At 52.0% G+C, this 25,634-nt stretch overlaps 1 protein-coding gene across 1 annotated transcript; it reads left to right on the top strand.

Moving 5' to 3' along the window:
• Nucleotides 1-837: 837 nt before the first annotated feature.
• LOC116955486 (sulfotransferase 6B1-like) lies at nucleotides 838-22,601 on the top strand. The gene is made up of 8 exons (XM_032976599.2): nucleotides 838-1,223; nucleotides 2,173-2,297; nucleotides 6,682-6,768; nucleotides 7,375-7,501; nucleotides 8,859-8,953; nucleotides 9,392-9,548; nucleotides 14,084-14,207; nucleotides 22,430-22,601. Exons 1-7 carry the CDS (start codon nucleotides 1,010-1,012, stop codon nucleotides 14,194-14,196), a joined length of 918 nt encoding a protein of 305 aa, XP_032832490.2. The 5' UTR covers nucleotides 838-1,009; the 3' UTR covers nucleotides 14,197-14,207; nucleotides 22,430-22,601.
• The last annotated feature ends 3,033 nt before the right edge of the window (nucleotides 22,602-25,634 follow it).

The following is a 25,634-nucleotide window of genomic DNA, read 5'->3' as shown; positions in this document are numbered from 1 at the left end:
TACACGTGTAGTAGCTAAACATGTAGTAGCTACACATATGTAGTAGCTGCACATATGTAGTAGCTACTACACGTGTAGTAGTTACTACACGTGTAGTAGTTACTACACGTGTAGTAGTTACTACACGTGTAGTAGTTACTACACGTGTAGTAGTTACTACACGTGTAGTAGTTACTACACGTGTAGTAGTTACTACACGTGTAGTAGTTACTACACGTGTAGTAGTTACTACACGTGTAGTAGTTACTACACGTGTAGTAGCTACGGGCCCCGCACTTGCCAGGGCCCCGCGCTAAACGCTTTCAAGCTATCAATTCCGGTATCAGTGATTCTGCACTTGCTCTATTACTATAGTACTATACTGCCCTCAACTTCATGAACGACTGGGTATTTAAGGTTAGCGATTTGTCGTATTATCCGGCTGTAAAGAAAATGAAAAAATACAATTACTTTACTGTGCAAGTAAAACATTTGTGTTTTAATATTGATGTTTTTTAAATTTAATTTAGGGCCTGTTTTACCCGGCGTTGCCCGGGCAAAAAATATATTTCAATACTTCTCATAAAAAACATACACAGGCGCTAAGCTATTGTTAAAGCCCGGTGGGCCGTTTGTCCATTTCTCCACCAACAAATTTATAAGAGGCTTGCACAAGTCCAAAAAGTTATAGAAAGTGGGGTGGTAAATTGTCGACATAAAAGGTTGGCCCCTGCACCAGCTTAATCCGGCACGCCGTCCCCCCCCCCATCATGGACCATGATGATGATGATGGCACAATCAATGACCACCTTCTTAACACGCGCGCGCATTCCGGCAGGCCGTGAGACACAGAGAGAGAGAGAGAGGAGCCAGAATTGAGCAAAGTCGATTGCCCTACAGGCAGCTGACAGCGTTCCCTGAACCTCGCGTTCGCAGCCAGAGGCGAAGGCTCAGGACTGTCGGCAGGGGAGACGTTAGCGCAGTCGAGTCTGTGAAGTCTGCTGCCATCGCTACTGCTGCTACTGCTGCTATGGCTGCTCAACACTTGGAAGTCAAGACGAGTGCCGTGATCGAAGCGTTCAACAATGTGCTGGAGGAGTCGGAAAAGTTACCCGAAGACAAGAAGCTGTCGGTGGTGGACGGAATCAAGTACCCGAGGTTGCTGCAGGCGGACACCCTGAAGCTGCTGCCCGGGTTCGCAGCGCGGCCAGACGACATCCTGCTGGTCACCTATCCCAAGAGTGGTACGTGTGTGTCTGTGTGTCTGTGTGTGTGTGTCTGTGTGTGTGTGTCTCTGTGTGTGTGTCTGTGTGTGTCTCTGTGTGTATGTGGGTCTCTATGTGTGTGTGTCTCTATGTGTGTGTGTCTCTGTGTGTGTGTGTCTCTATGTGTGTGTGTCTCTATGTGTGTGTGTCTGTGTGTGTGTCTCTGTGTGTGTCTGTGTGTGTGTCTTTGTGTGTGTGTCTCTATGTGTGTGTGTGTCTGTGTGGATGTCTGTGTGTGTCTCTATGTGTGTGTGTCTCTATGTGTGTGTGTCTGTGTGTGTCTCTATGTGTGTGTGTGGGTCTCTATGTGTGTGTGTGTCTGTGTGTGTCTGTGTGTCTGTGTGTGTCTCTGTGTGTGTGTCTGTGTGGGTCTGTGTGGGTCTGTGTGTGTGTGTCTCTGTGTGTGTCTGTGTGTGTGTCTCTGTGTGTGTGTCTGTGTGGATGTCTGTGTGTCTCTGTGTGTGTGTGTCTCTATGTGTGTGTGTCTGTGTGGATGTCTGTGTGGGTCTGTGTCTGTGTGTGTCTCTACGTGTGTGTGTCTGTGTGTGTCTCTATGTGTGTGTGTCTCTGTGTCTGTGTGTGTCTCTATGTGTGTGTGTCTGTGTGAGTCTCTATGTGTGTGTGTGTCTGTGTGTGTCTCTATGTGTGTGTGTGTCTGTGTGTGTGTGGGGAGCGGCCTTCATAGGTGCTCGCTAACAGCACTTGCCCCTACAGTCTGTTAACGCTATACGGGGAATCTGTGCCTTGTGTGTGTCTGTGTGTGTCCTCGCGCAGAGCATTTGCCCCATCAGTCTGTTGAGGCTATACAGGGGGGTTCTTTGTCTCTGTTCTCTGTTGCTGACTTCCATAGATGCTGCTCGCTAACAACAGCACTTGCCGCAGCAGTTGTCTCGAGGCTATGCGGGGCACCTTTGTCTTTGCGACCCAGGTTGCAACTGGGTGTCGCGCCTGCTGCAGAGCATGCTGTACCTGGCTCACCCGGCCCTGGAGGAAGCCATGAAAGAAAACATTCACCTGCCCCTCCTGGAGTTCGGGCCTCCCGGAAAGATGAAGGTGATGGTGGGGTCATGGAGGGGTGGGGGAGAGATGTTAACTACCTCTCCTGGTATACAGGAGGTAGTGGGTTCTATCCCGACCCTGACGCCTGCTGCTGCTGTATATTTGGAGTCTGCGTGTCTCTCTCTCTCTCTCATCATCATCACGGTGGCTAGGAGATGTTAACTACCTCGCCAGGTGTACAGGAGGTAGTGGGTTTTATCCCGACCCTGACGCCTGCTGCTGTTGTATATTTGGAGTCTGCGTGTCTCTCTCTCTCATCATCATCACGGTGGCTAGGAGATGTTAACTATCTCTCTAGGTGTACAGGAGGTAGTGGGTTCTATCCCGACCCTGACGCCTGCTGCTGCTGTATATTTGGAGTTTGCGTGTCTCTCTCTCTCATCATCATCACGGTGGCTAGGAGATGTTAACTACCTCTCCTGGTGTACAGGAGGTAGTGGGTTCTATCCCGACCCTGACGCCTGCTGCTGCTGCTGCTGTATATTTGGAGTATGCGTGTGTCTCTCTCTCTCTCCCCGTGGTCGCGTGGATTTTTCTCCGGGTCCTCCGGTTTTTCCCTTCCGCATGTTTAGAATCGACGTCACCACGCGTTCAGAGAGTTTGGCTGCTGCTCGAAATCTCCACGCGATGACGGTGACGATCATGAGCCCACTTCGTTGAGGCTATCATTTGTGGCCAGGTCACTTGTGAAAGAGCAGCCAAGTGGGCCTTACCTGGTAACAACAAAAATTGAAGAAAAAAATAAAACTCACACACCTCTTGGTTCATGTGTGTGTTTGTGCGCGTGCGTCACGTTGTCTTTCTCTACGAACCTACAAACCTAGGTTCGATTCCAGGCCATGGCTAACATCATTGGCGAGCAGTACCTGAATTTGCCCTGTGCGTGTGCGTATAACTCTGCGGGGAACGGTGGCGCAGTGGTTAGCTCACTGCGATACGAACCCGCCGACCCGGATTCGGTTCCCTGACGAGTGATATCAGAAGCTGTCCTGGGACGTCACTGGGTAGACTCAGCCTTAAATAATTACAACGCGTGGTGTCTGAACGTGAGCGCCATGGAGACCAAAGGCTGTGGTGATGGTGAGTGGGTGGGTGAGCGAGTGGGTGAGTGAGTGTGTTGTTGTGACTAGCAGGGTGGTGAGTGAGTGGGTGGGTGAGCAAGTAGGTGAGTGAGTAGGTGAGCAAGTAGGTGAGTGAGTGTGTTGTTGTGACTAGCAGGGTGGTGATGGTGAGTGGGTGAGTGAGTGTGTTGTTGTGACTAGCAGGGTGATGGTGAGTGGGTGAGTGGGTGAGCGAGTAGGTGAGTGAGTGTGTTGTTGTGACTAGCAGGGTGGTGAGTGAGTGAGTGGGTGAGCGAGTGAGTGAGTGTGTTGTTGTGACTAGCAGGGTGGTGATGGTGAGTGGGTGGGTGAGCGAGTGGGTGAGTGAGTGTGTTGTTGTGACTAGCAGGGTGGTGATGGTGAGTGGGTGGGTGAGCGAGTGGGTGAGTGAGTGTGTTGTTGTGACTAGCAGGGTGGTGAGTGAGTGAGTGGGTGAGCGAGTGGGTGAGTGAGTGTGTTGTTGTGACTAGCAGGGTGGTGAGTGAGTGGGTGAGCGAGTGAGTGAGTGTGTTGTTGTGACTAGCAGGGTGGTGATGGTGAGTGGGTGGGTGAGCGAGTGGGTGAGTGAGTGTGTTGTTGTGACTAGCAGGGTGGTGAGTGAGTGAGTGGGTGAGCGAGTGGGTGAGTGAGTGTGTTGTTGTGACTAGCAGGGTGGTGAGTGAGTTAGCGGGTGAGTGGGTGAGCGAGTAGGTGAGTGAGTGTGTTGTTGTGACTAGCAGGGTGGTGAGTGAGTTAGCGGGTGAGTGGGTGAGCGAGTGGGTGAGTGAGTGAGTGTGTTGTTGTGACTAGCAGGGTGGTGATGGTGAGTGGGTGGGTGAGCAAGTGGGTGAGTGAGTGTGTTGTTGTGACTAGCAGGGTGGTGAGTGAGTGAGTGGGTGAGCGAGTGGGTGAGTGAGTGTGTTGTTGTGACTAGCAGGGTGATGGGGAGTGGGTGGGTGAGCGAGTGGGTGAATGAGTGTGTTGTTGTGACTAGCAGGGTGGTGAGTGAGTTAGCGGGTGAGTGGGTGAGCGAGTGGGTGAGTGAGTGAGTGTGTTGTTGTGACTAGCAGGGTGGTGATGGTGAGTGGGTGGGTGAGCGAGTGGGTGAGTGAGTGTGTTGTTGTGACTAGCAGGGTGGTGAGTGAGTTAGCGGGTGAGTGGGTGAGTGAGTGTGTTGTTGTGACTGGCAGAGTGGTGAGTGAGTTAGCGGGTGAGTGGGTGAGTGAGTGTGTTGTTGTGACTAGCAGGGTGATGGTGAGTGGGTGGGTGAGCAAGTAGGTGAGTGAGTGTGTTGTTGTGACTAGCAGGGTGGTGAGTGAGTGGGTGGGTGAGCGAGTGGGTGAGTGAGTGTGTTGTTGTGACTAGCAGGGTGATGGTGAGTGGGTGGGTGAGCGAGTGGGTGAGTGAGTGTGTTGTTGTGACTAGCAGGGTGGTGAGTGAGTGAGTGGGTGAGCGAGTGGGTGAGTGAGTGTGTTGTTGTGACTAGCAGGGTGGTGAGTGAGTGAGTGCGTGAGTGGGTGAGCGAGTAGGTGAGTGAGTGTGTTGTTGTGACTAGCAGGGTGATGGTGAGTGAGTGGGTGAGCGAGTGGGTGAGTGAGTGTGTTGTTGTGACTAGCAGGGTGGTGAGTGAGTTAGCGGGTGAGTGGGTGAGTGAGTGTGTTGTTGTGACTGGCAGAGTGGTGAGTGAGTTAGCGGGTGAGTGGGTGAGTGAGTGTGTTGTTGTGACTAGCAGGGTGGTGAGTGAGTGGGTGGGTGAGTGGGTGAGCGAGTGGGTGAGTGAGTGAGTGTGTTGTTGTGACTAGCAGAGTGGTGAGTGAGTTAGCGGGTGAGCAAGTGGGTGATTGAGTGTGTTGTTGTGACTAGCAGGGTGGTGAGTGAGTGAGTGGGTGAGCGAGTAGGTGAGTGAGTGTGTTGTTGTGACTAGCAGGGTGGTGATGGTGAGTGGGTGGGTGAGCAAGTAGGTGAGTGAGTGTGTTGTTGTGACTAGCAGAGTGGTGAGTGAGTTAGCGGGTGAGTGGGTGAGCGAGTGGGTGAGTGAGTGTGTTGTTGTGACTAGCAGGGTGGTGAGTGAGTGAGTGGGTGAGCGAGTGGGTGAGTGATTGAGTGTGTTGTTGTGACTAGCAGAGTGGTGAGTGAGTTAGCGGGTGAGTGAGTGAGCGAGCGAGTGGGTGAGTGAGTGTGTTGTTGTGACTAGCAGAGTGGTGAGTGAGTGAGTGGGTGAGTGAGTGTGTTGTTGTGACTAGCAGAGTGGCGAGTGAGTTAGCGGGTGAGTGGGTGAGCGAGTGGGTGAGTGATTGAGTGTGTTGTTGTGACTAGAAGAGTGGTGAGTGAGTGAGTGGGTGAGCGAGTGGGTGAGTCAGTGTGTTGTGATTAGCAGAGTGGTGAATGCGTGAGTGGGTGAACGAGTGGGTGAGTGATTGAGTGTGTTGTTGTGACTAGCAGAGAGGTGAGTGAGTGGGTGAGTTAGCGGGTGAGTGGGTGAGCGAATAGGTGAGTGAGTGTGTTGTTGTGACTAGCAGAGTGGTGAGTGAGTTAGCGGGTGAGTGGGTGAGCGAGTAGGTGAATGAGTGTGTTGTTGTGACTAGCAGAGTGGTGAGTGAGTTAGCGGGTGAGTGGGTGAGCGAGTGGGTGAGTGAGTGTGTTTTTGTGACTAGCAGAGTGGTGAGTGAGTGAGTGGGTGAGTGATTGAGTGTGTTGTTGTGACTAGAAGAGTGGTGAGTGAGTGAGTGGGTGAGCGAGTGGGTGAGTCAGTGTGTTGTGATTAGCAGAGTGGTGAGTGAGTGAGTGGGTGAACGAGTGGGTGAGTGATTGAGTATGTTGTTGTGACTAGCAGAGTGGTGAGTGAGTGGGTGAGTTAGCGGGTGAGTGGGCGAGCGAGTGGGTGAGTGTGTTGTTGTGACTAGCAGAGTGATGAGTGAGTGGGTGGGCGAGCGAGTGGGTGGGTGGGCGAGCGAGTGGGTGGGTGGGCGAGCGAGTGGGTGGGTAGGCGAGGGAGTGGGTGGGTGGGCGAGCGAGTGGGTGGGTGGGCGAGCGAGTGGGTGGGTGGGCGAGCGAGTGGGTGTGTGGGCGGGCGGTCGAGTGAGTGTGTGAGCGAGTAGGTGATTGAGTGTGTTGTTGTGACTAGCAGAGTGGTGAGTGAGTGGGTGAGTGAGTGAGTGGGCGAGTGTGTTATTGTGGCTAGCACAGTGGTATTTGCAACCACTAATTGGGGGGGAGAGAGAAACAGCAGATAAACGAGTTTGTGTGAAGCACGCGCGTGACCACGTGCCCCCCCCCCCCCCCCCCCCCGCTGCGAGCAGGACCTCGACGCGGCCCCCTCTCCTCGCCTCTTCGTCACTCATCTCTCCGACCTCATCCCGAAGGGGTTCTTCGAGTGCGGCTGCAAGGTGAGGGAGGCGTGGGGGGTCGGAGGAGTCGCTCGCCAAGTGACGATCCACTCGCGGTTGGCTACGTACGGCCCGCGAAAGAATTTCGACGCAAACACACGAGCACGTGGATTCTTCTTCTCCTTCTTCCTGGTCAGCGTGTCTGAGATGGTCAGCACGAACCCCTGACCCTAACCACACGTCTCCCGCACCTCCCCCTGTGACAGCTCCTCGTCAGTGAGAGGTGAGCGCGCTATTCCGACTCGCGATGAGCAGTTAGACCCTTTCGCACCGTATGTATCCGACCGTGCTCATCGGAGGTACACATGTACATACGCACACCTGTCAACCCCTTATCAGTGCCCTAGCTTATTACAGACCAATTCAGGTTCTTAGCGGTCACCCCGTGCCCCTTATAAATCTCAACGTTCATCCTACAAAGTCCCATCACAAGGGAGAAACGCAAACAAATTATACACATTTTTTTGCCCGTATTGAAACGGCTGTACGCCGCATGGACATGTACAAGAATACTGGGTAAACCATACGTCTGTCTGTCTGCCTGCCTGCCTGCTTGTCTGTCCATCTGACCATCGGCTTGTCCGACTGCCGCCCTGCGTGGTCCAGGTGGTGCTCGTCTTCCGAGAGCCGAAGGACACAGCGGTGTCCTTCTACCACTTCTACAACAACAACCCGGGCCTGCCCTCTGTCGGCTCCTGGGACGAATTCTTCCGCATGTTCATGGAGGGAGACGGTACGTGTCCCCTGTGTGTGTGTGTGTCTCCGCGTGTCCCTGTGTCTTCCTATGTGTCTCCACGCGTCCCCGTGTCGCTGTGTGTCTCTGCGTGTTCCTGTGTCTCCCCATGTGTCCCCGTGTCTGCGTGTTTCTGTGTGTCTCCACGCGTCCCCGTGTCGCTGTGTGTCTCTGTGTTTCTGTGTGTCTCCACGCGTCCCCGTGTCGCTGTGTGTCTCTGTTTCTGCGTGTTTCTGTGTGTCTCCACGCGTCCCCGTTTCGCTGTGTGTCTCTGTGTTTCTGTGTGTCTCCCCCACGTGTCCCCGTGTCGCTGTGTGTCTCTGCGTGTTCCTGTGTCTCCCCATGTGTCTCCACGCGTCCCCATGTCGCTGTGTGTCTCCACGTGTCCCCGTGTCGCTGTGTCTCCCCACGTGTCCCCGTGTCTGCGTGTTTCTGTGTCTCCACGTGTCCCCGTGTTTCTGTGTGTCTCCACGCGTCCCCGTGTCGCTGTGTGTCTCTGTGTTTCTGTGTGTCTCCACGTGTCCCCGTGTCGCTGTGTGTCTCTGTGTTTCTGTGTGTCTCCACGCGTCCCCGTGTCGCTGTGTGTCTCTGTGTTTCTGTGTGTCTCCACGTGTCCCCGTGTCGCTGTGTGTCTCTGTGTTTCTGTGTGTCTCCACGCGTCCCCGTGTTTCTGTGTGTCTCTGTGTCGCTGTGTGTCTCCACGTGTCCCCGTGTCGCTGTGTGTCTCCACGTGTCCCCGTGTCGCTGTGTGTCTCCGTGTTTCTGTGTGTCTCCACGCGTCCCCGTGTCGCTGTGTGTCTCTGTGTTTCTGTGTGTCTCCACGTGTCCCCGTGTCGCTGTGTGTCTCTATGTTTCTGTGTGTCTCCACGTGTCCCCGTGTCGCTGTGTGTCTCTGTGTTTCTGTGTGTCTCCACGTGTCCCCGTGTCGCTGTGTGTCTTTGTGTTTCTGTGTGTCTCCACGCGTCTCCGTGTCGCTGTGTGTCTCCACGTGTCCCCGTGTCGCTGTGTGTCTCCACGCGTCCCCGTGTCGCTGTGTGTCTCTGTGTTTCTGTGTGTCTCCACGTGTCCCCGTGTCGCTGTGTGTCTTTGTGTTTCTGTGTGTCTCCACGTGTCCCCGTGTCGCTGTGTGTCTCCACGCGTCCCCGTGTCGCTGTGTGTCTCTGCGTGTTCCTGTGTCTCCCCATGTGTCTCCACGCGTCCCCGTGTCGCTGTGTGTCTCTGTGTCTCTGCATGTTTCGTATTCCTTCGCCTCCCGATGCGGTCCTGATGGGTCCCTCCATGTACGCTTGTGGACCCCCTGTGTGTCCCCGTGTGTCCTCGTGTGTCCCCTCCCCCATGTCCCCGTGTCGCCCCTCAGTGGCTTGGGGTTCCTACTTTGACCACGTCAAGTACTGGAGCAAACGCTGGGAGGACAAGAACATCCTGACGTCAACCTACGAGGAGCTCAAGGCGGTGAGTGACCCCATGACCCCGTGACCCCCTGGAGTAATGACCCCGTGGCACGATGCTCTCGTGACGTCACAACTAAGTGGCCACGTGGGCTCGTGAACCAGTGGCAGCGTGGACTCATAAATAAAACCCAGTGCAAAATATAACGACAGAAAGAGGTCCCATGAAAATGGAAGCACAGGTGCAAGCAAGCCGTATATTTTAGTCTTAACAGTGGCATTAACGCACGCGAATCGTGATATAAACAGTCCAAACGTGAGAACAGGAGGCGTTGAGAATTAAAATTTGGCACAAGTGCAAGGCGATCTCCGTCCACCCGCTACGGCAGTGAGTGGTTCTCAACCACTCTGTCCGCCGCTCAAGACCACCGTGGGTTCGTGCCGTCGCAGTCTGTGCAGGCCACGTGGTGGCCATGTTCATCGTCCCCTTTGGTGCGTCCAGGACCTGCCGGGGGAGCTTCAGAAGATGTCCACCTTCCTGGGGCTGGGTCTGTCCGGGGAGCAGATCTCCGACGTGGCCGACAACGGCACGTTCAGCGCCATGAAGGCCAAGGCCGAGGCTGATAATCTCAAATTCGGCAAGGTGGTGTTCCGCAAAGGTAGGCGCCTGCATCCCCCGCCCCCCCCCCTTCCCGACTTCCGCGTGCAGGGTGGCACAGTGGCAACACTCACGGCGAGAATGGCCTCGCTTCGGTGGGTGACTCGGCCACCTCCTCTCACGTGCCGTTCGTAAATTCACTCTCACGTGCCGTTCGTATATTCTCTCTCACTTGATATTCGTATATTCTCTCTCACTTGATATTCGTAAATTCTCTCTCACTTGATATTCTTATATTCTCTCTCACTTGACGTTCGTATATTCTCTCTCACTTGATATTCGTATATTCTCTCTCACTTGACATTCGTATATTCTCTCTCACTTGACATTTGTATTTTCTCTCTCACTTGACATTCGTAAATTCTCTCTCACTTGACGTTCGTATATCCTCTATCACTTGATATTCGTATGTTCTCTCTCACTTGACATTCGTATATTCTCTCTCACTTGACGTTCGTATATTCTCTCTCACTTGATATTCGTATATTCTCTCTCACTTGATATTCGTATATTCTCTCTCATACTCTTTGGTTCTATTGGGTAAAGTCACGTAGGTGTAAAAAAAAAATCACGACGTTTCGGCCACAACACAAGCGGCCTTCATCAGGTGAAGGAACGAGACTGTCTGGAGGACAGCGCTGGAGTGAAAAAAGCCACGTTCAGATCATGACCTTTAAGCTGTGTGAGAAGAAACAAAGCACCTTGACAAAGGAATTAGCATATAATTTAGCATTGAAATGGCTCATTGGAATAGCTAAGTTAAAGTATACACATCCGCAGAGGCACCCCTTGACAAAGGAATTAGCATAGAATTTAGCATTGAAATAGCTGAGTGATTAGCTTGTAACTGGTCACAGAAATAGCTATGTTAAAGTCAGAGCATATACATTCACCGAGGCACCTAGTACAAATCAAACAGGAGAATTTGGCGAAACATAACCACGCTCAGACCGCGGACCTTTAAACTGTGTGCGAGCAAACAAGGTGTCCTGACAAAGAAATTAGCATAAAAAATAGCATTTGATTGGCAGATTTTGGAAAAGAGGTGGTGTACGTTCCGGTGGACTTGCCGTTTGGCGCGGGGGGGGCGGGGGAGTTTACCTATTGATGGTGTGAAAAGGGAATTTATAAGAGCTGCGAAAGTTTGGGGTACCACTACTTGAAAAATATACTGTACCATTTAAATTAGTTTAATGTTTAGTTCGATTTAGAACATCTTTCCAATGGTTGCTTAATTTGAAACCATCTTCTCGGTTGAAATTGTGTCTGTGTTTGTAGATCTGAATTGCCTCATGAACAAATCTCTGATAAAAACCCGTGGGTTTGCAAAGAACTTTGGTATTGGAGAAAATTATATCGTGATCACCCACAGCGTTGTAACAGTGATCAGCCACGGCAGAAGAATTCGTTTTGCCGTGTTTCAAATCTGATTTGTGCTCGCGAATTCGGTCAGAGACATGTCGCTTTGTCTCCCCGATATAGCAATCACCGCAGGTACAACTCAATTTGTAAACCCCGGGGTACTGTAAGTCAGGAATGACATCCTTCACAGATGGGATCAGATCACGAATTTTGTGTACTGTATTGAACCGGACCTAGATCTTGTGTTTGTTTAGAATTTTGGAAATCTTTTTAGTAACGCCTGCTATATATGGTAGTGTGATGGTTTTGACCGGAGTATCAAGTGGTTGTTTCTGTATGGAGGAAGAAACAGCTTGGCGGATGGTACGGTCAAAGTAACCATTCCTTTTGAGGGCCAGGTGTACATGTTTTAATTCACTGGTCAGGTGGTGTTGGTCCGAAATGCAATGAGCCCTATGGTATAAAATTTTGATGAGAGAATTATTTTGGGCTGGGTGGTGGTGGGAATCAGGTTTCAAGTAGGAATCTGTGTGGGTGGGTTTCCTGTAGACAGAATGCCCCAATGAGCCATCAGGTCTCCTCTCAAACAGAACATCTAAGAATGGTAGCTTGCCATCTTTCTCCACTTCCATGGTGAATTTGATGGCGGGATGTCTGGAATTGATGTGGTGTAGGAAAAGGTTCAGAGCTGGGAGGCCATGTGGCCAAATTACGAAAGTGTCATCCACATATCTCTTCCACAGGGAAGGTCTGAGGGTGGAAGTCTGGATGGCGTCTGATTCAAATTTCTCCATGAAAATATTGCCTATCACTGGTGATAACGGGGATCCCATGGGGGTACCCTCATTTTGTTTGTATAAGGAGCCATTCCAAGTAAAGTAGGTATTGTTGAGGCAGTGCCTAACCAGTGCAGGTGTGTCGGGGTCTAGTCCATGTTGGACCAAATTTTCAATTATTTCAATGGTATCAGGTACTGGGACCTTGGTGAACAAAGAGACCACATCGAAGCTGACAAGGATATCATCAGGGGACAGTACAACGTCTTTGACCATAGAGACCAATTGGGCTGAGTTAAGTACTGCTGAGGCGGTCTTGCCAGTGAAAGGTAGCAAGGTATCTGACAGAAAACGGGCTAGTCTATAGGTAGGGGAGTTGATCGTGGATACGATGGGTCGTAATGGGGTGCCTTCTTTATGAATCTTGGGAAGACCATATAATCTAGCGGGTCTTGCAGCAGAAGGTTTTAGGGAGGGACGTATAGTTGGGTCGATTAGGGAGGTCGAACTTGTGATGATCTTGTTGGTTTTTATCGCTAGGCTATTGGTAGGGTCATTTTTTTATTTTTGAGTAACTTCCATCGTTGAGCAGATTCTGGATTTTGTTGTTGTATGAATCTTTATCCATAATAACAGTAGTGTTGCCTTTATCGGCTGAGAGGATGACTATATCACTTCTGTTTTTAAAATTCGCGAGTTCAGAGCGTTCATTTTTGCTGATGTTACTAATGGGTTTCTTAGCATTCTTAAGAATAGTGGCTATTTCAGCTCTCGCAACGTCTGCTTGGATGTGTCCTACGCCTTTGAGGGCTACATCGACCTGAGAGATGATATCATCTACTGGTATGTGTTTTGGGGTGACAGCTAAATTTAGTCCCCTAGCCAGTATTCTCTCTCACTTGACGTTCGTATTTTCTCTCTCACTTGACATTTGTATTTTCTCTCTCACTTGACATTTGTATTTTCTCTCTCACTTGATATTTGTAAATTCTCTCTCACTTGACATTCGTATATTCTCTCTCACTTGCCGTTCGTAAATTCTCTCTCACTTGATATTCGTAAATTCTCTCTCACTTGATATTCATGTTTTCTCTCTCTCCGCGCTCTGCATGGGTTCGCTTCTGGGTTCCCCAGCTCTCTTACGTCGCTTAAAAATGCACGATGTAATTTTTGTTGTTGTGATGGGGCGAACATCGCAATGCAGGAAAAAAAAAATCTTCCCAGGTAAATCTTCTCGTAACGTTTTTACCCACCCCTTCTGCACATCTGTGAATGGGAGCCTTATAACTCATTGGATTCCTCCAGTATAGATAAATGGCTGCGGTGTGTGACTCACAATGGCCGCGTCATGTGACTCACAATGGCCACGGTGTGTGACTCACAATGGCCGCGGTGTGTGACTCACAATGGCCGCGTCATGTGACTCACAATGGCCGCGTCATGTGACTCACGATGGCCACGGCGTGTGACTCACAATGGCCGCGTCATGTGACTCACAATGGCTGCGTCATGTGACTCACAATGGCTGCGGCGTGCGGCTCACAATGGCCGCGTCGTGTGACTCACAATGGCCGCGTCATGTGACTCACAATGGCCGCGTCGTGTGACTCACAATGGCTGCGTCATGTGACTCACAATGGCCACGGCGTGTGACTCACAATGGCCGCGGTGTGTAACTCACAATGCCCGCGTCATGTGACTCACAATGTCTGCGTCGTGTGACTCACAATGTCTGCGTCGTGTGACTCACAATGGCCGTGTCATGTGACTCACAATGTCTGCGTCGTGTGACTCACAATGGCCGTGGTGTGTGACTCACAATGGCCGTGTCATGCGACTCACAATGGCCGCGTCATGTGACTCACAATGCCAGCGTCATGTGACTTACAATGGCCGTGTCGTGTGACTCACAATGGCCGCGTCGTGTGACTCACAATGGCCGCATGATGTGACTCACAATGGCCGCGTCATGTGACTCACAATGGCTGCGTCATGTGACTCACAATGGCCGCGTCGTGTGACTCATAATGGCCGCGTCATGTGACTCACAATGGCCGCGTCATGCGGCTCACAATGGCCGTGGCGTGTGACTCACAATGGCCGCGTCATGTGACTCACAATGTCTGCGTCGTGTGACTCACAATGGCCGTGTCATGTGACTCACAATGTCTGCGTCGTGTGACTCACAATGGCCGTGGTGTGTGACTCACAATGGCCGTGTCATGCGACTCACAATGGCCGCGTCGTGTGACTCACAATGGCCGTGTTGTGTGACTCACAATGGCCGCGTCATGTGACTCACAATGGCCGCGTCATGTGACTCACAATGGCCGCGTCATGTGACTCACAATGCCCACGTCATGTGACTCACAATGGCCACGTCGTGTCTGGCACGCAGGGGAGGTGGGCGATTGGAATAATCATTTCAGCGAGGAGCAGCGCGTGGAGCTGGAAGCAAAGTATGTGGAGACCCTCGTGGGTACGTCGCTGGCTACTCGACTCAACTACTAGACAACTACCAGGTGAGAGGTCTCAATTACTAAACAAGAGAGGTCTCAACTACCAGAAAAGAGGACTGAACTACCAGATAAGAGGACTCAACTACCAGATAAGAATACTGAACTACCAGATAAGAGGACTCAACTACCAGATAAGAGGACTGAACTACCAGATAAGAGAGGACTCAATTGCCGGACAAAGAGGATACATGGGGACACAAGGAGACATGGGCTGACACGGGGAGACACGGAGACACACACAGAGAGAGACATGGAGACACACACAGGGAGAGACATGGAGACACACACAGGGAGAGACATGGAGACACACAGGGGGAGAGACATGGAGACACACACAGAGAGAGACATGGAGACACACACAGGGAGAGACATGGAGACACACACAGGGAGAGACATGGAGACACACAGGGAGAGACATGGAGACACACACAGGGAGAGACATGGAGACACACACAGGGAGAGACATGGAGACACACAGGGAGAGACATGGAGACACACAGGGAGAGACATGGAGACACACACAGGGAGAGACATGGAGACACACAGGGATAGACATGGAGACACACACAGGGAGAGACACGGAGAGACACACAGGGAGAGACATGGAGACACACACAGGGAGAGACATGGAGACACACAGGGGGAGAGACATGGAGACACACAGGGAGAGACATGGAGACACACACAGGGAGAGACATGGAGACACACACAGGGAGAGACATGGAGACACACACAGGGAGAGAGACATGGAGAGACACACAGGGAGAGACATGGAGACACACAGGGGGAGAGACATGGAGACACACACAGGGAGAGACATGGAGACACACACAGAGAGAGACATGGAGACACACACAGGGAGAGACATGGAGACACACACAGGGAGAGACATGGAGACACACACAGGGAGAGACATGGAGACACACAGGGGGAGAGACATGGAGACACACAGGGAGAGACATGGAGACACACACAGGGGGAGACATGGAGACACACAGGGGGAGAGACATGGAGACACACAGAGAGAGACATGGAGACACACAGGGGGAGAGACATGGAGACACACACAGGGAGAGACATGGAGACACACACAGGGAGAGACATGGAGACACACACAGGGGGAGACATGGAGACACACACAGGGGGAGAGACATGGAGACACACACAGGGAGAGACATGGAGAGACTCACAGGGAGAGACATGGAGACACACAGGGGGAGACATGGAGAGACACACAGGGAGAGACATGGAGACACACACAGGGGGAGAGACATGGAGACACACAGGGGGAGAGACATGGAGACACACACAGGGGGAGAGACATGGAGAGACACACAGGGAGAGACATGGAGACACACACAGGGAGAGGCATGGAGACACACACAGGGAGAGACATGGAGACACACACAGGGGGAGAGACATGGAGACACACACAGGGAGAGACATGGAGACACACACAGGGAGAGACATGGAGACACACAGGGAGAGACATGGAGACACACAGGGAGAGACATGGAGACACACACAGGGAGAGACATGGAGACACACAGGGGGAGAGACATGGAGACACACAGGGGGAGAGACATGGAGACACACACAGGGGGAGAGACATGGAGACACACACAGGGAGAGACACGGAGACACACACAGGGAGAGACATGGAGACACACAGGGGGAGAGACATGGAGACACACAAGGGGAGAGACATGGAGACACACAGGGGGAGAGACATGGAGACACACACAGGGAGAGACACGGAGACACACACAGGGAGAGACATGGAGACACACAGGGAGAGACATGGAGACACACACAGGGAGAGACATGGAGACACACACAGGGGGAGAGACATGGAGACACACACAGGGAGAGACACGGAGACACACACAGGGAGAGACATGGAGACACACACAGGGAGAGACATGGAGAGACTCACAGGGAGAGACATGGAGACACACAGGGGGAGACATGGAGAGACACACAGGGAGAGACATGGAGAGACACACAGGGGGAGAGACATGGAGACACACAGGGGGAGAGACATGGAGACACACAGGGGGAGAGACATGGAGACACACAGGGGGAGAGACATGGAGACACACAGGGAGAGAGACATGGAGACACACAGGGGGAGAGACATGGAGACACACAGGGGGAGAGACATGGAGACACACACAGGGGGAGAGACATGGAGAGACACTTGGAAACACTTCTTGCTGAGCAGCGACCCCGTGATGATGTCCAGTGGTTGCGTGTGGCCGCTGTAAACTCCGGATTGGAGTTCTCCTCGTGGCACAGAGCACGGAGCGAGCAGAGAGGCAGGCGTCGACTTGTTGTGTTACTACCCGACAGCAGCTCCCCTCCGTGCATTCCTGGGGGTCTGCTCCGGGTGTTAGTGTGTCGCCCGCTTCCCCAAGGTCAGGTCACGAATCGGTCTACGTTGGGGCCATCGCAGGGAACATTACACGTGTGTGTATCTGTGTGTGCGTCTGTGTGTGTGTGTCTGTGTGTGTGTCTGTGTGTGTGTGTCTGTGTGTGTGTGCGTGTGTGTGTGTGTCTGTGTGTGTGCGTGTGTGTCTGTGCGTGTGTGTGTGTGTGTGCGTGTCTGTGTGTGTGTGTCTGTGCGTGTGTGTGTGTGGCTGTGTGTGTGTCTGTGCGTGTGTGTGTCTGTGTGTGTGTCTGTGTGTGCGTGTGTGTGTGCCTGTGCGTGTGTCTGTGCGTGCGTGTGTGTGTGCGTGTCTGTGTGTGTGTCTGTGTGTGTGTAGGTCTGTGTGTGTGTGCGTGTGTGGTCCATGTAGCCCGCATGCCCAGCCACCGCATGCCGAAACAGCTTTTGTTTGGCCGGATCGAGGGGGCTAAACGGGCGCGGCACGGGCTAGAGAAGAGATGGAGTGATGTGGTACAGGAGGACGTGGAGTTGAGTGGACTTGCCGATGACTGGTACCAGCGGTGTCAAGATCGGCCTCTGTGGAGGAGGCTCGTGAAGGACGCTACTGGGCAGTTGGAGGCAGTCGCCCTCCAACAACAACGGATGGCGGAGGAGCGACGCTCACAACAACGAGCGGAGCGCCGGGTGGCTAAAGCACAGCAGGTTGGCACAGTAGGGGGCACAGGTGGTGCATCAGCCAGTCATCTCAGTCAGTCGACCCGTGGCACCTGGGTCTGCCCCGTGACCTCCTGCCAGCGGGCGTTCGACACTTCACGTGGCCTCAAGGTGCACATAGCCTGGCACAAGCGTCGTGGTGACGTCACCGCCACTTAGTGGCGAATGGCGGTTGTTGTTGTGTGTTAGCGGGGGGGGGGGGGGGGGGCAGTGGCGCAGTGGTTAGCGCCACGCTGCGCTATGGACCCAGCGACCCGAGTTCGATTCCCGCTCACGGCCAACACCGGTGACGTTGATCTGAACCGCTCCTGGGCATCCCTCTAGGTCGACTCAGCCTCAAACGAGAACCCGGTGCGGTGTGAAGTGAACATCGCCACTGGGGAGACAAAGGCGGCCGTGCACGGTGCTGGCCACCCCACCCCCCTTTCACTCGCTAACAGCACTTGGCCCAACAATCTGTTGAGGTTATACGGGGAGTCTTTGTCTTTTTATGTTGATCGTTGGGGCGGGCGGCCTTATCGGACGTTATCGAACCAAAGTTCTGCCTGGGCGATGACTCGACCCGCGAGCGTGTGGAAAGCGTGTGGCAACACACAAAGGCAAAAGATCTCCGTGTAGCCTTGAGCGGACCGTTGGGGCAAGTGCTGTTCTTCGCGAGTGACCTAATCGGGGCGTGGGTGGCTGGGTGGACAACGCCACGCCCGGCCGCCTTTGTCTCCCCAGTGGCGATGTTTGCACACCACACCAGGTACTCGTTTGAGGCCAATTCGACCTAGGGGAGACCCAGATAATTGTCTCTGGTGTTGGCCGTGTGTATGGGAACACAGACAACACACACACATACACAACACACACACACATGCATACACAACACACACACAACACACACACACACACGCGCGCGTGTGTGTGTTGTGTGTGTGTGTATTGCGTAAAACTTCAGCTACAACTCAATTGCCACATTTCAACACAGGATTGCATAATCACAGGGCAGATGTCACGACTGCCCGGGTGCCGTTGAAGACCACAGCTCGATAGCAAGGATGAGAGTCCACACCTGTCAACCTCTTATTACTATACACTATACACTACACTATACACTACTATACACTACACTATACACTACACTATACACTACTATACACTACACTATACACTATACACTACTATATACTACACTATACACTACACTATACACTACTATACACTACACTATACACTACACTATACACTACACTATACACTACACTATACACTACTATACACTACACTATACACTACACTATACACTACACTATACACTACTATACACTACACTATACACTACACTATACACTACACTATACACTACACTATACACTACTATACACTACACTATACACTACACTATGCACTACTATACACTACACTATACACTACACTATACACTACTATACACTACACTATACACTACACTATACACTACACTATACACTACTATACACTACACTATACACTACACTATACACTACTATACACTACACTATACACTACACTATACACAACACTATACACTACTATACACTACACTACACTATACACTACACTATACACTACACTATACACTACACTATACACTACACCAGGGGTCGGGAACCTTTTTGACTAAGAGAGCCATGAAAGCAAAAAAATTGGAAATTTATTTCAGTGAGAGCCATATAATATATTTTAAAAGTGAATTCAACTAAATGTCAGTATAATAAGCCTCTGAATTTATTCTTTTAAATAATGTTGTTATAACACTCACCATTAATGCGACTTCTGGTGCTGCATGGATTTGCTGATGTCTTTGTAGTCGGGTTGGTACTTTGTAGTCGGGTTGGTACTTGGTGAGGTTAAGCTTCATGCAAGCGTTGAGGCTTTCATCCGTTAAACGTGATCGTAGGTTGGACTTGATGTTTTTAAGATGTGAGAATGACTGCTCACATGCATACGTAGATCCAAACATGGTCAATACAGCAATACTCACACGCTGCGGTGTGTGGTATGTGACAGGAAGCGCGTTCCAAGTTTTGAGAATCAGCTGGTCTTCGGGTTGGAGTTTTTTCATTTCTGTCCACATGTGCTTGCTCGCCAACTCCGCTTTCTGTCGTGTGATTCTTTCCAAATCTTCATTCAGTGACTTGAACTTATTCACCCACATGTCTGAGGCCTTCAGGTCAGCCACTTCTGCTTCAAAATCTCTGACGGAGACACCAGGGATGTAATTCAGGTCGGCTGTGTTCAGTGAACACTCGTTTGGATGGGTGATGAACTTAAAAATACGAGTGTGCTCACGAAATTCTCCAAAGCGTGCTTTGAAGGACTGTAGGAGACTGGATGTGCAGCCAGCTAGCTGGTGGAGATCAAGGTTTTGAATGGGCTCACTTGCTGTGCATGCATCTTTAAATTGGCTCAGTTTTTCAAAATGTAGTAAACGACCTGTTTCAAGATCCGTGATGAAAAGCTCCAGCTTGTTTTCAAAAGCAAATACAGCTTGTTGAAGGGATAACACTGTATTTCCAATGCCTTGCATTTTCACGTTGAGCTGGTTCAGATGTTCAGTCAGATCTACGAGATAGTAAAACTTGAGGAGCCACTCGGTGTCGGCTAGCTCAGGATGCCCGACGCCTTTCATTTCAAGGAAAGTCCGGATTTCGTTCAGGCAAGCCGCAAAACGGCTAAGCACCTTCCCTCTTGACAACCAACGCACATTGCTGTGCAAAAGCAGACCAGGATAGTTATTTACAACTTCATCCAGCAGTGTTTTAAACTGGCGATCATTTAAGGCTCGGGCAACAATAAAGTTGATCACACGAATGACCAGCGACATCACTTCGCCAAACTGCCTGTCACACATCTGAGCACAAAGTGCCTCCTGGTGTATAATGCAATGGAAACTTAGGATGGGTCTATTTTCATGTTCACGGAGAAGCGCCACAAATCCTTTGTTTTTCCCCACCATACACGGAGCACCATCAGTACACACTGAGAGAAGTTTATCCATAGGTAGACTTTTTTCTTGAGCAAACTCCATGAAAGACTTGAATAAATCCTCACCTCTTGTGGACCATTTTAATGGCAGAACAGCAAGACTTTCTTCGCGCAGTGTGTCACCAACAGCATATCTTGCAATCACGCTGAACTGCGACAAATGGCTCACGTCTGTTGACTCATCCAAAGCCAGAGAAAAGAACGGCGCTGCATTTATGTCCTTCACTTGCGTTTCCTCCACTTTGTTTGCCATCACGATGGTACGATCATGAACAGTTCTTGCCGACAGAGGCATGTCTTGTATCCGTTTGATTATCTTGTCTTTGTTCGGAAGATCATCAAAAAGTTCATTGGCTACATCCAGCATGAACGTTTTAGCATACTCGCCATCTGTGAATGGTTTTCCGTTCCTCACTATTGCTAAAGAACCAGCAAAACTAGCCGAATTATAGTCACCTTGCCGGGTCCATACGCGGAGTTGCTGCTGGCTAGCTTGCACCCTGCTCAGCTCTTGGCACGCTTTCTTTCTGCTGTCTCCCGCAGGGTATTTTGATGCAAAGGTAGCGTGGCGCGTGTCGAAGTGCCGCTTTACATTCGACCGTTTCAACGATGTAATTTTGTCATTGCAAATTAGACACACCGCAGAACCCGCTCTCTCCACAAAGGCGAATTCTTCGGTCCATTCGTCCTGAAATGTACGATACTCGTCGTCTTTTTTTCTTTTCGCCATCTTCTTCGTCGAAGGGTTAGCTTTGAGCTAATGACCGAGCAGACGCAGTCTCAGACTGATTCAAAAGGGGGCGTTTACCTGTTTTACCCAGCAACGGCAAACGTAGGCCAGTATCATCCAATTAAAATAATGGACAATTGCTCCTGCAGCCCTGAACAGGACATGCGCAGTGAAAAATCGATGGATGGATTAAAACAAGTGAGAATATTTTGTTTTATCTGCGAGCCATATGCAATCATCAAAAGAGCCACATCTGGCTCGCGAGCCATAGGTTCCCGACCCCTGCACTACACTATACACTACTATACAATACACTATACACTACTATACACTACACTATACACTACTATACACTACCATACACTACAATATACACTACTATACACTACACTATACACTACACTATGCACTACTATACACTACACTATACACTACTATACACTATACACGACACTATACACTACACCATACACTATACACTACACTATACACTACTATACACTACTATACACTATACACGACACTATACACTATACACTACTATACACTACACTATACACTACTATACACTACACTTACAAACCTGTCAACCCCTTATCAGTGCCCTACCTTATTAATTGTTTTGCCTCTAATGAAACGGATGTACGCCGTGTGGAGCTGAACACTCAATTCCCCTGTACAAGAAGAACACGGAGTTGAAACCGTGCGTGAGAGTCTCATTCGCCATTGTGACGGATGATGAGGCTCTCATACCGACATTGGCAAAAGTAAAAAAACAGAACAGAACGGGAAGGGCAAGGGAGCAAACAGCAATCTCCGCCCCCCCCCCCCCCCTCCCAAACTACAACTGCGTGGGCCACGTGACAAATCGAACACCTTACACGGACATAATGTGACGTGGAGTCACGCGGTTGCTTCGACCTGTTGCTGGCGTTGTTGCTCGTCCAGGGGGTCCCCAACCTGCGGGTCACGGAGGTCGCTTGCGGTGACTCTTTGGTTCCCCCACCCCCACTAGAGGACGACCGAAATTCGGTTTCGGTTTCGGCGTCGAAAGTTGGCAAATGGCCTCTTTCGGCATCGTTTCGGTCGGCCTCCAACCCCCACCCCACCACCCTTTGAGGGTAGCCGTTTAAAAAAAAAACTTTAATCTTAAAACGTAATTTCACGTAAAGATAATTGATGAAATGTGGTGGGGAATGGGCTCACTGTGGATTGTCTCGCTAGTGACAACAACATTGTACAACCGTCGCAAACTCTCTTAAGCGGGGACAAGACTAAATAAAGAGACGCAAGTATATTCCATCACCTATTTCGTTTAAATAAGTCAGAACGTGTGTTGTTGTTGTCATCTGATGTATACCCGCTGTTGTGTTTGTGCAGCTCCACGTGCGATAGGACTCTCGAACTATTTGGGTCAAAGATGAAAACACTCACGACAAATGGCCCTGCTGCTTCTTCTTCAACCTTCGGCGACTCCTGTGCTGGTCGGATGGGATGGTCCACTCGGATGGGATAGTCCACTCGGATGGGATAGTCCACTCGGATGGGATGGTCTACTCGGATGGGATAGTCCACTCGGATGGGATGGTCTACTCGGATGGGATAGTCCACTCGGATGGGATAGTCCACTCAGATGGGATGGTCCACTCGGATGGGATAGTCCACTCGGATGGGATAGTCCACTCGGATGGGATGGTCCACTCGGATGGGATAGTCCACTCGGATGGGATAGTCCACGTGGATGGGATAGTCCACTCAGATGGGATGGTCCACTCGCTCTGATGGGATAGTCCACTCAGATGGGATAGTCCACTCACTCAGATGGGATGGTCCACTCAGATGGGATGGTCCACTCGCTCGGATGGGATAGTCCACTCAGATGGGATAGTCCACTCACTCGGATGGGATGGTCCACTCAGATGGGATGGTCCACTCAGATGGGATGATCCACTCAGATGGGATAGTCCACTCGGATGGGATGGTCCACTCGGATGGGATAGTCCACTCAGATGGGATGGTCCACTCAGATGGGATAGTCCACTCACTCAGATGAGATGGTCCACTCAGATGGGATGGTCCACTCAGATGGGATGGTCCACTCAGATGGGATGGTCCACTCACTCGGATGGGATGGTCCACTCGGATGGGATAGTCCACTCAGATGGGATGGTCCACTCAGAAGGGATAGTCCACTCACTCAGATGAGATGGTCCACTCAGATGGGATGGTCCACTCAGATGAGATGGTCCACTCAGATGGGATAGTCCACTCAGATGGGATGGTCCACTCAGATGGGATGGTCCACTCAGATGGGATAGTCTACTCAGATGGGATAGTACACTCAGATGGGATGGTCGACTCAGATGGGATAGTCCACACACTCAGATGGGATAGTCCACTCAGATGGGATGGTCTACTCAGATGGGATAGTCCACTCAGATTGGATGGTCCACTCAGATGGGATGGTCCACTCAGATGGGATAGTCCACTCAGATGAGATGGTCCACTCACTCAGATGGGATAGTCCACTCAGATGGGATAGTCCACTAAGATGGGATGGTCCACTCAGATGGGATAGTCCACTCAGATGGGATGGTCCACTCAGATGGAATGGTCCACTCACTCATATGGGATGGTCCACTCCCAGCCTGATCGTAGCACGATAACAAAGTCAAGTGCAAGTCGGTCGGCACTCCCAAACGAGATTTATTCACCTCTAGGGATATTTCAATGTGAGATATTTAATAAAAACTACGATTAAATATTCGAATTAAATCCCGAGTACCGTGCGTGCATTTGGTGTGCAGAGAGAGCGTGAGGAGAGAGCGTGGGGAGAGATAGTGGGGAGAGAGCGTGATGAGTGTGGGGAGAGAGCGTGGGGAGAGAGCATGGGGAGTGTGGGCAGAGTGCGTGGCGAGTGTGGGGAGAGAGCGTGGTGAGAGAGCGTGGGGAGAGAGCATGGGGAGTGTGGGCAGAGTGCGTGGCGAGTGTGGAGAGAAGGAGTGGGGAGAGAAAGTGGTGAGAGAGCGTGGGGAGAGAGAGTGGGGAGTGTGGGCAGAGTGCGTGGGGAGCGTGGGGAGAGAAAGTGGTGAAAGAGCGTGGGGAGAGAGCGTGGGGAGAGAGTGTGGGGAGTGTGGGCAGAGTGCGTGGTGAGTGTGGGGAGAGAGCGTGATGAGTGTGGGGAGAGAGCGTGGGGGGCATGGGGAGAGATAGTGGGGAGTGTGGGCAGAGTGCGTGGCGAGTGTGGGGAGGAGTGGGGAGAGAGCGTGGGGAGATAAAGTGGTGAGAGAGCGTGGGGAGAGAGAGTGGGGAGTGTGGGCAGAGTGCGTGGCGAGTGTGGGGAGAGAGCGTGGGGAGAGATAGTGTTGAGAGAGCGTGGGGAGAGAGCGTGGGAGATAGTGGGGTTCAAAGGCCCTGCCACGGACAAGTTATTTGACTATCAATCGCGTGAAATTTCCATAATCGCCATGACCTAAGGATATCACTGCAGCTCATTGTGCCCCGCGTATCCCGGCTCACGAACTCCGCGGCCACGAGACTCCGTGAAGAGCCAGAAGCGAAAATCCGGACCCAAAGCGGCCGGGCACGGAGCTGAGTCGCAACAGGGGAGGAGGAGCAGAGATACCTAACCTAGCACTCTCCCCCTAACCCACCAGCTAACCAGACACTCGCACTACCCCTCACTCACCAGCTAACCAGACACTATGGGAGGGGGGAGCGGTGGTGCAGTGGTTGTGCATCATTGTGTTTGGACCCGCGCTTTGCGCGTGAACCCGGCCACGGCTCACATCAGTGGCGATCGTGCGGGGCTCTCCCCCCACCCCCCGCCACGGACAAACCCCCTCCCATCTCTCCCGACCCACAGCGGGCGTCGTGGTGAAGTATCGTCAAGCGTATGGCTGGGCATTGACCGACACGCCGCTAAGGATGAAGGTGAAGAAGGAGACGCAGGGGCCGGACGTGCGGTCATTACGCTGACGGCTTAAGTTGAGGAATCGTTGCCAGCGTGGGGTCACGTGGAGTCGCGTGCGAGGGGGAGGTCACGTGAAGTCGCGTGCGAGGGGGAGGTCACGTGGGAAGGGGAGGTCACGTGGAGGCGCGTGCGAGGGGGAGGTCACGTGGGAAGAGGAGGTCACGTGGAGTCGCGTGCGAGGGGGAGGTCACGTGGGAAGAGGAGGTCACGTGGAGTCGCGTGCGAGGGGGAGGTCACGTGGGAAGGGGAGGTCACGTGGAGTCGCGTGCGAGGGGGAGGTCACGTGGGAAGGGGAGGTCACGTGGAGTCGCGTGCGAGGGGGAGGTCACGTGGGAAGGGGAGGTCACGTGGAGTCGCGTGCGAGGGGGAGGTCACGTGGGAAGGGGAGGTCACGTGGAGTCGCGTGCGAGGGGGAGGTCACGTGCGAGGGGGAGATCACGTGGAGTCGCGTGCGAGGGGGAGGTCACGTGGAGTCGCGTGCGAGGGGGAGGTCACGTGGGAAGAGGAGGTCACGTGGAGTCGCGTGCGAGGGGGAGGTCACGTGGGAAGGGGAGGTCACGTGGAGTCGCGTGCGAGGGGGAGGTCACGTGGGAAGGGGAGGTCACGTGGAAT

This window comes from Petromyzon marinus, chromosome 60 (genome assembly GCF_048934315.1).
Source record: "Petromyzon marinus isolate PM22_M1 ecotype Great Lakes invasive population chromosome 60, UKy_Petmar_22M1.pri1.0, whole genome shotgun sequence".
Lineage (NCBI taxonomy): Eukaryota > Metazoa > Chordata > Hyperoartia > Petromyzontiformes > Petromyzontidae > Petromyzon > Petromyzon marinus.
The sequence above is the reverse complement of the archived record's forward strand: the minus strand, read 5'-3'. Positions and strand labels throughout refer to the sequence as shown.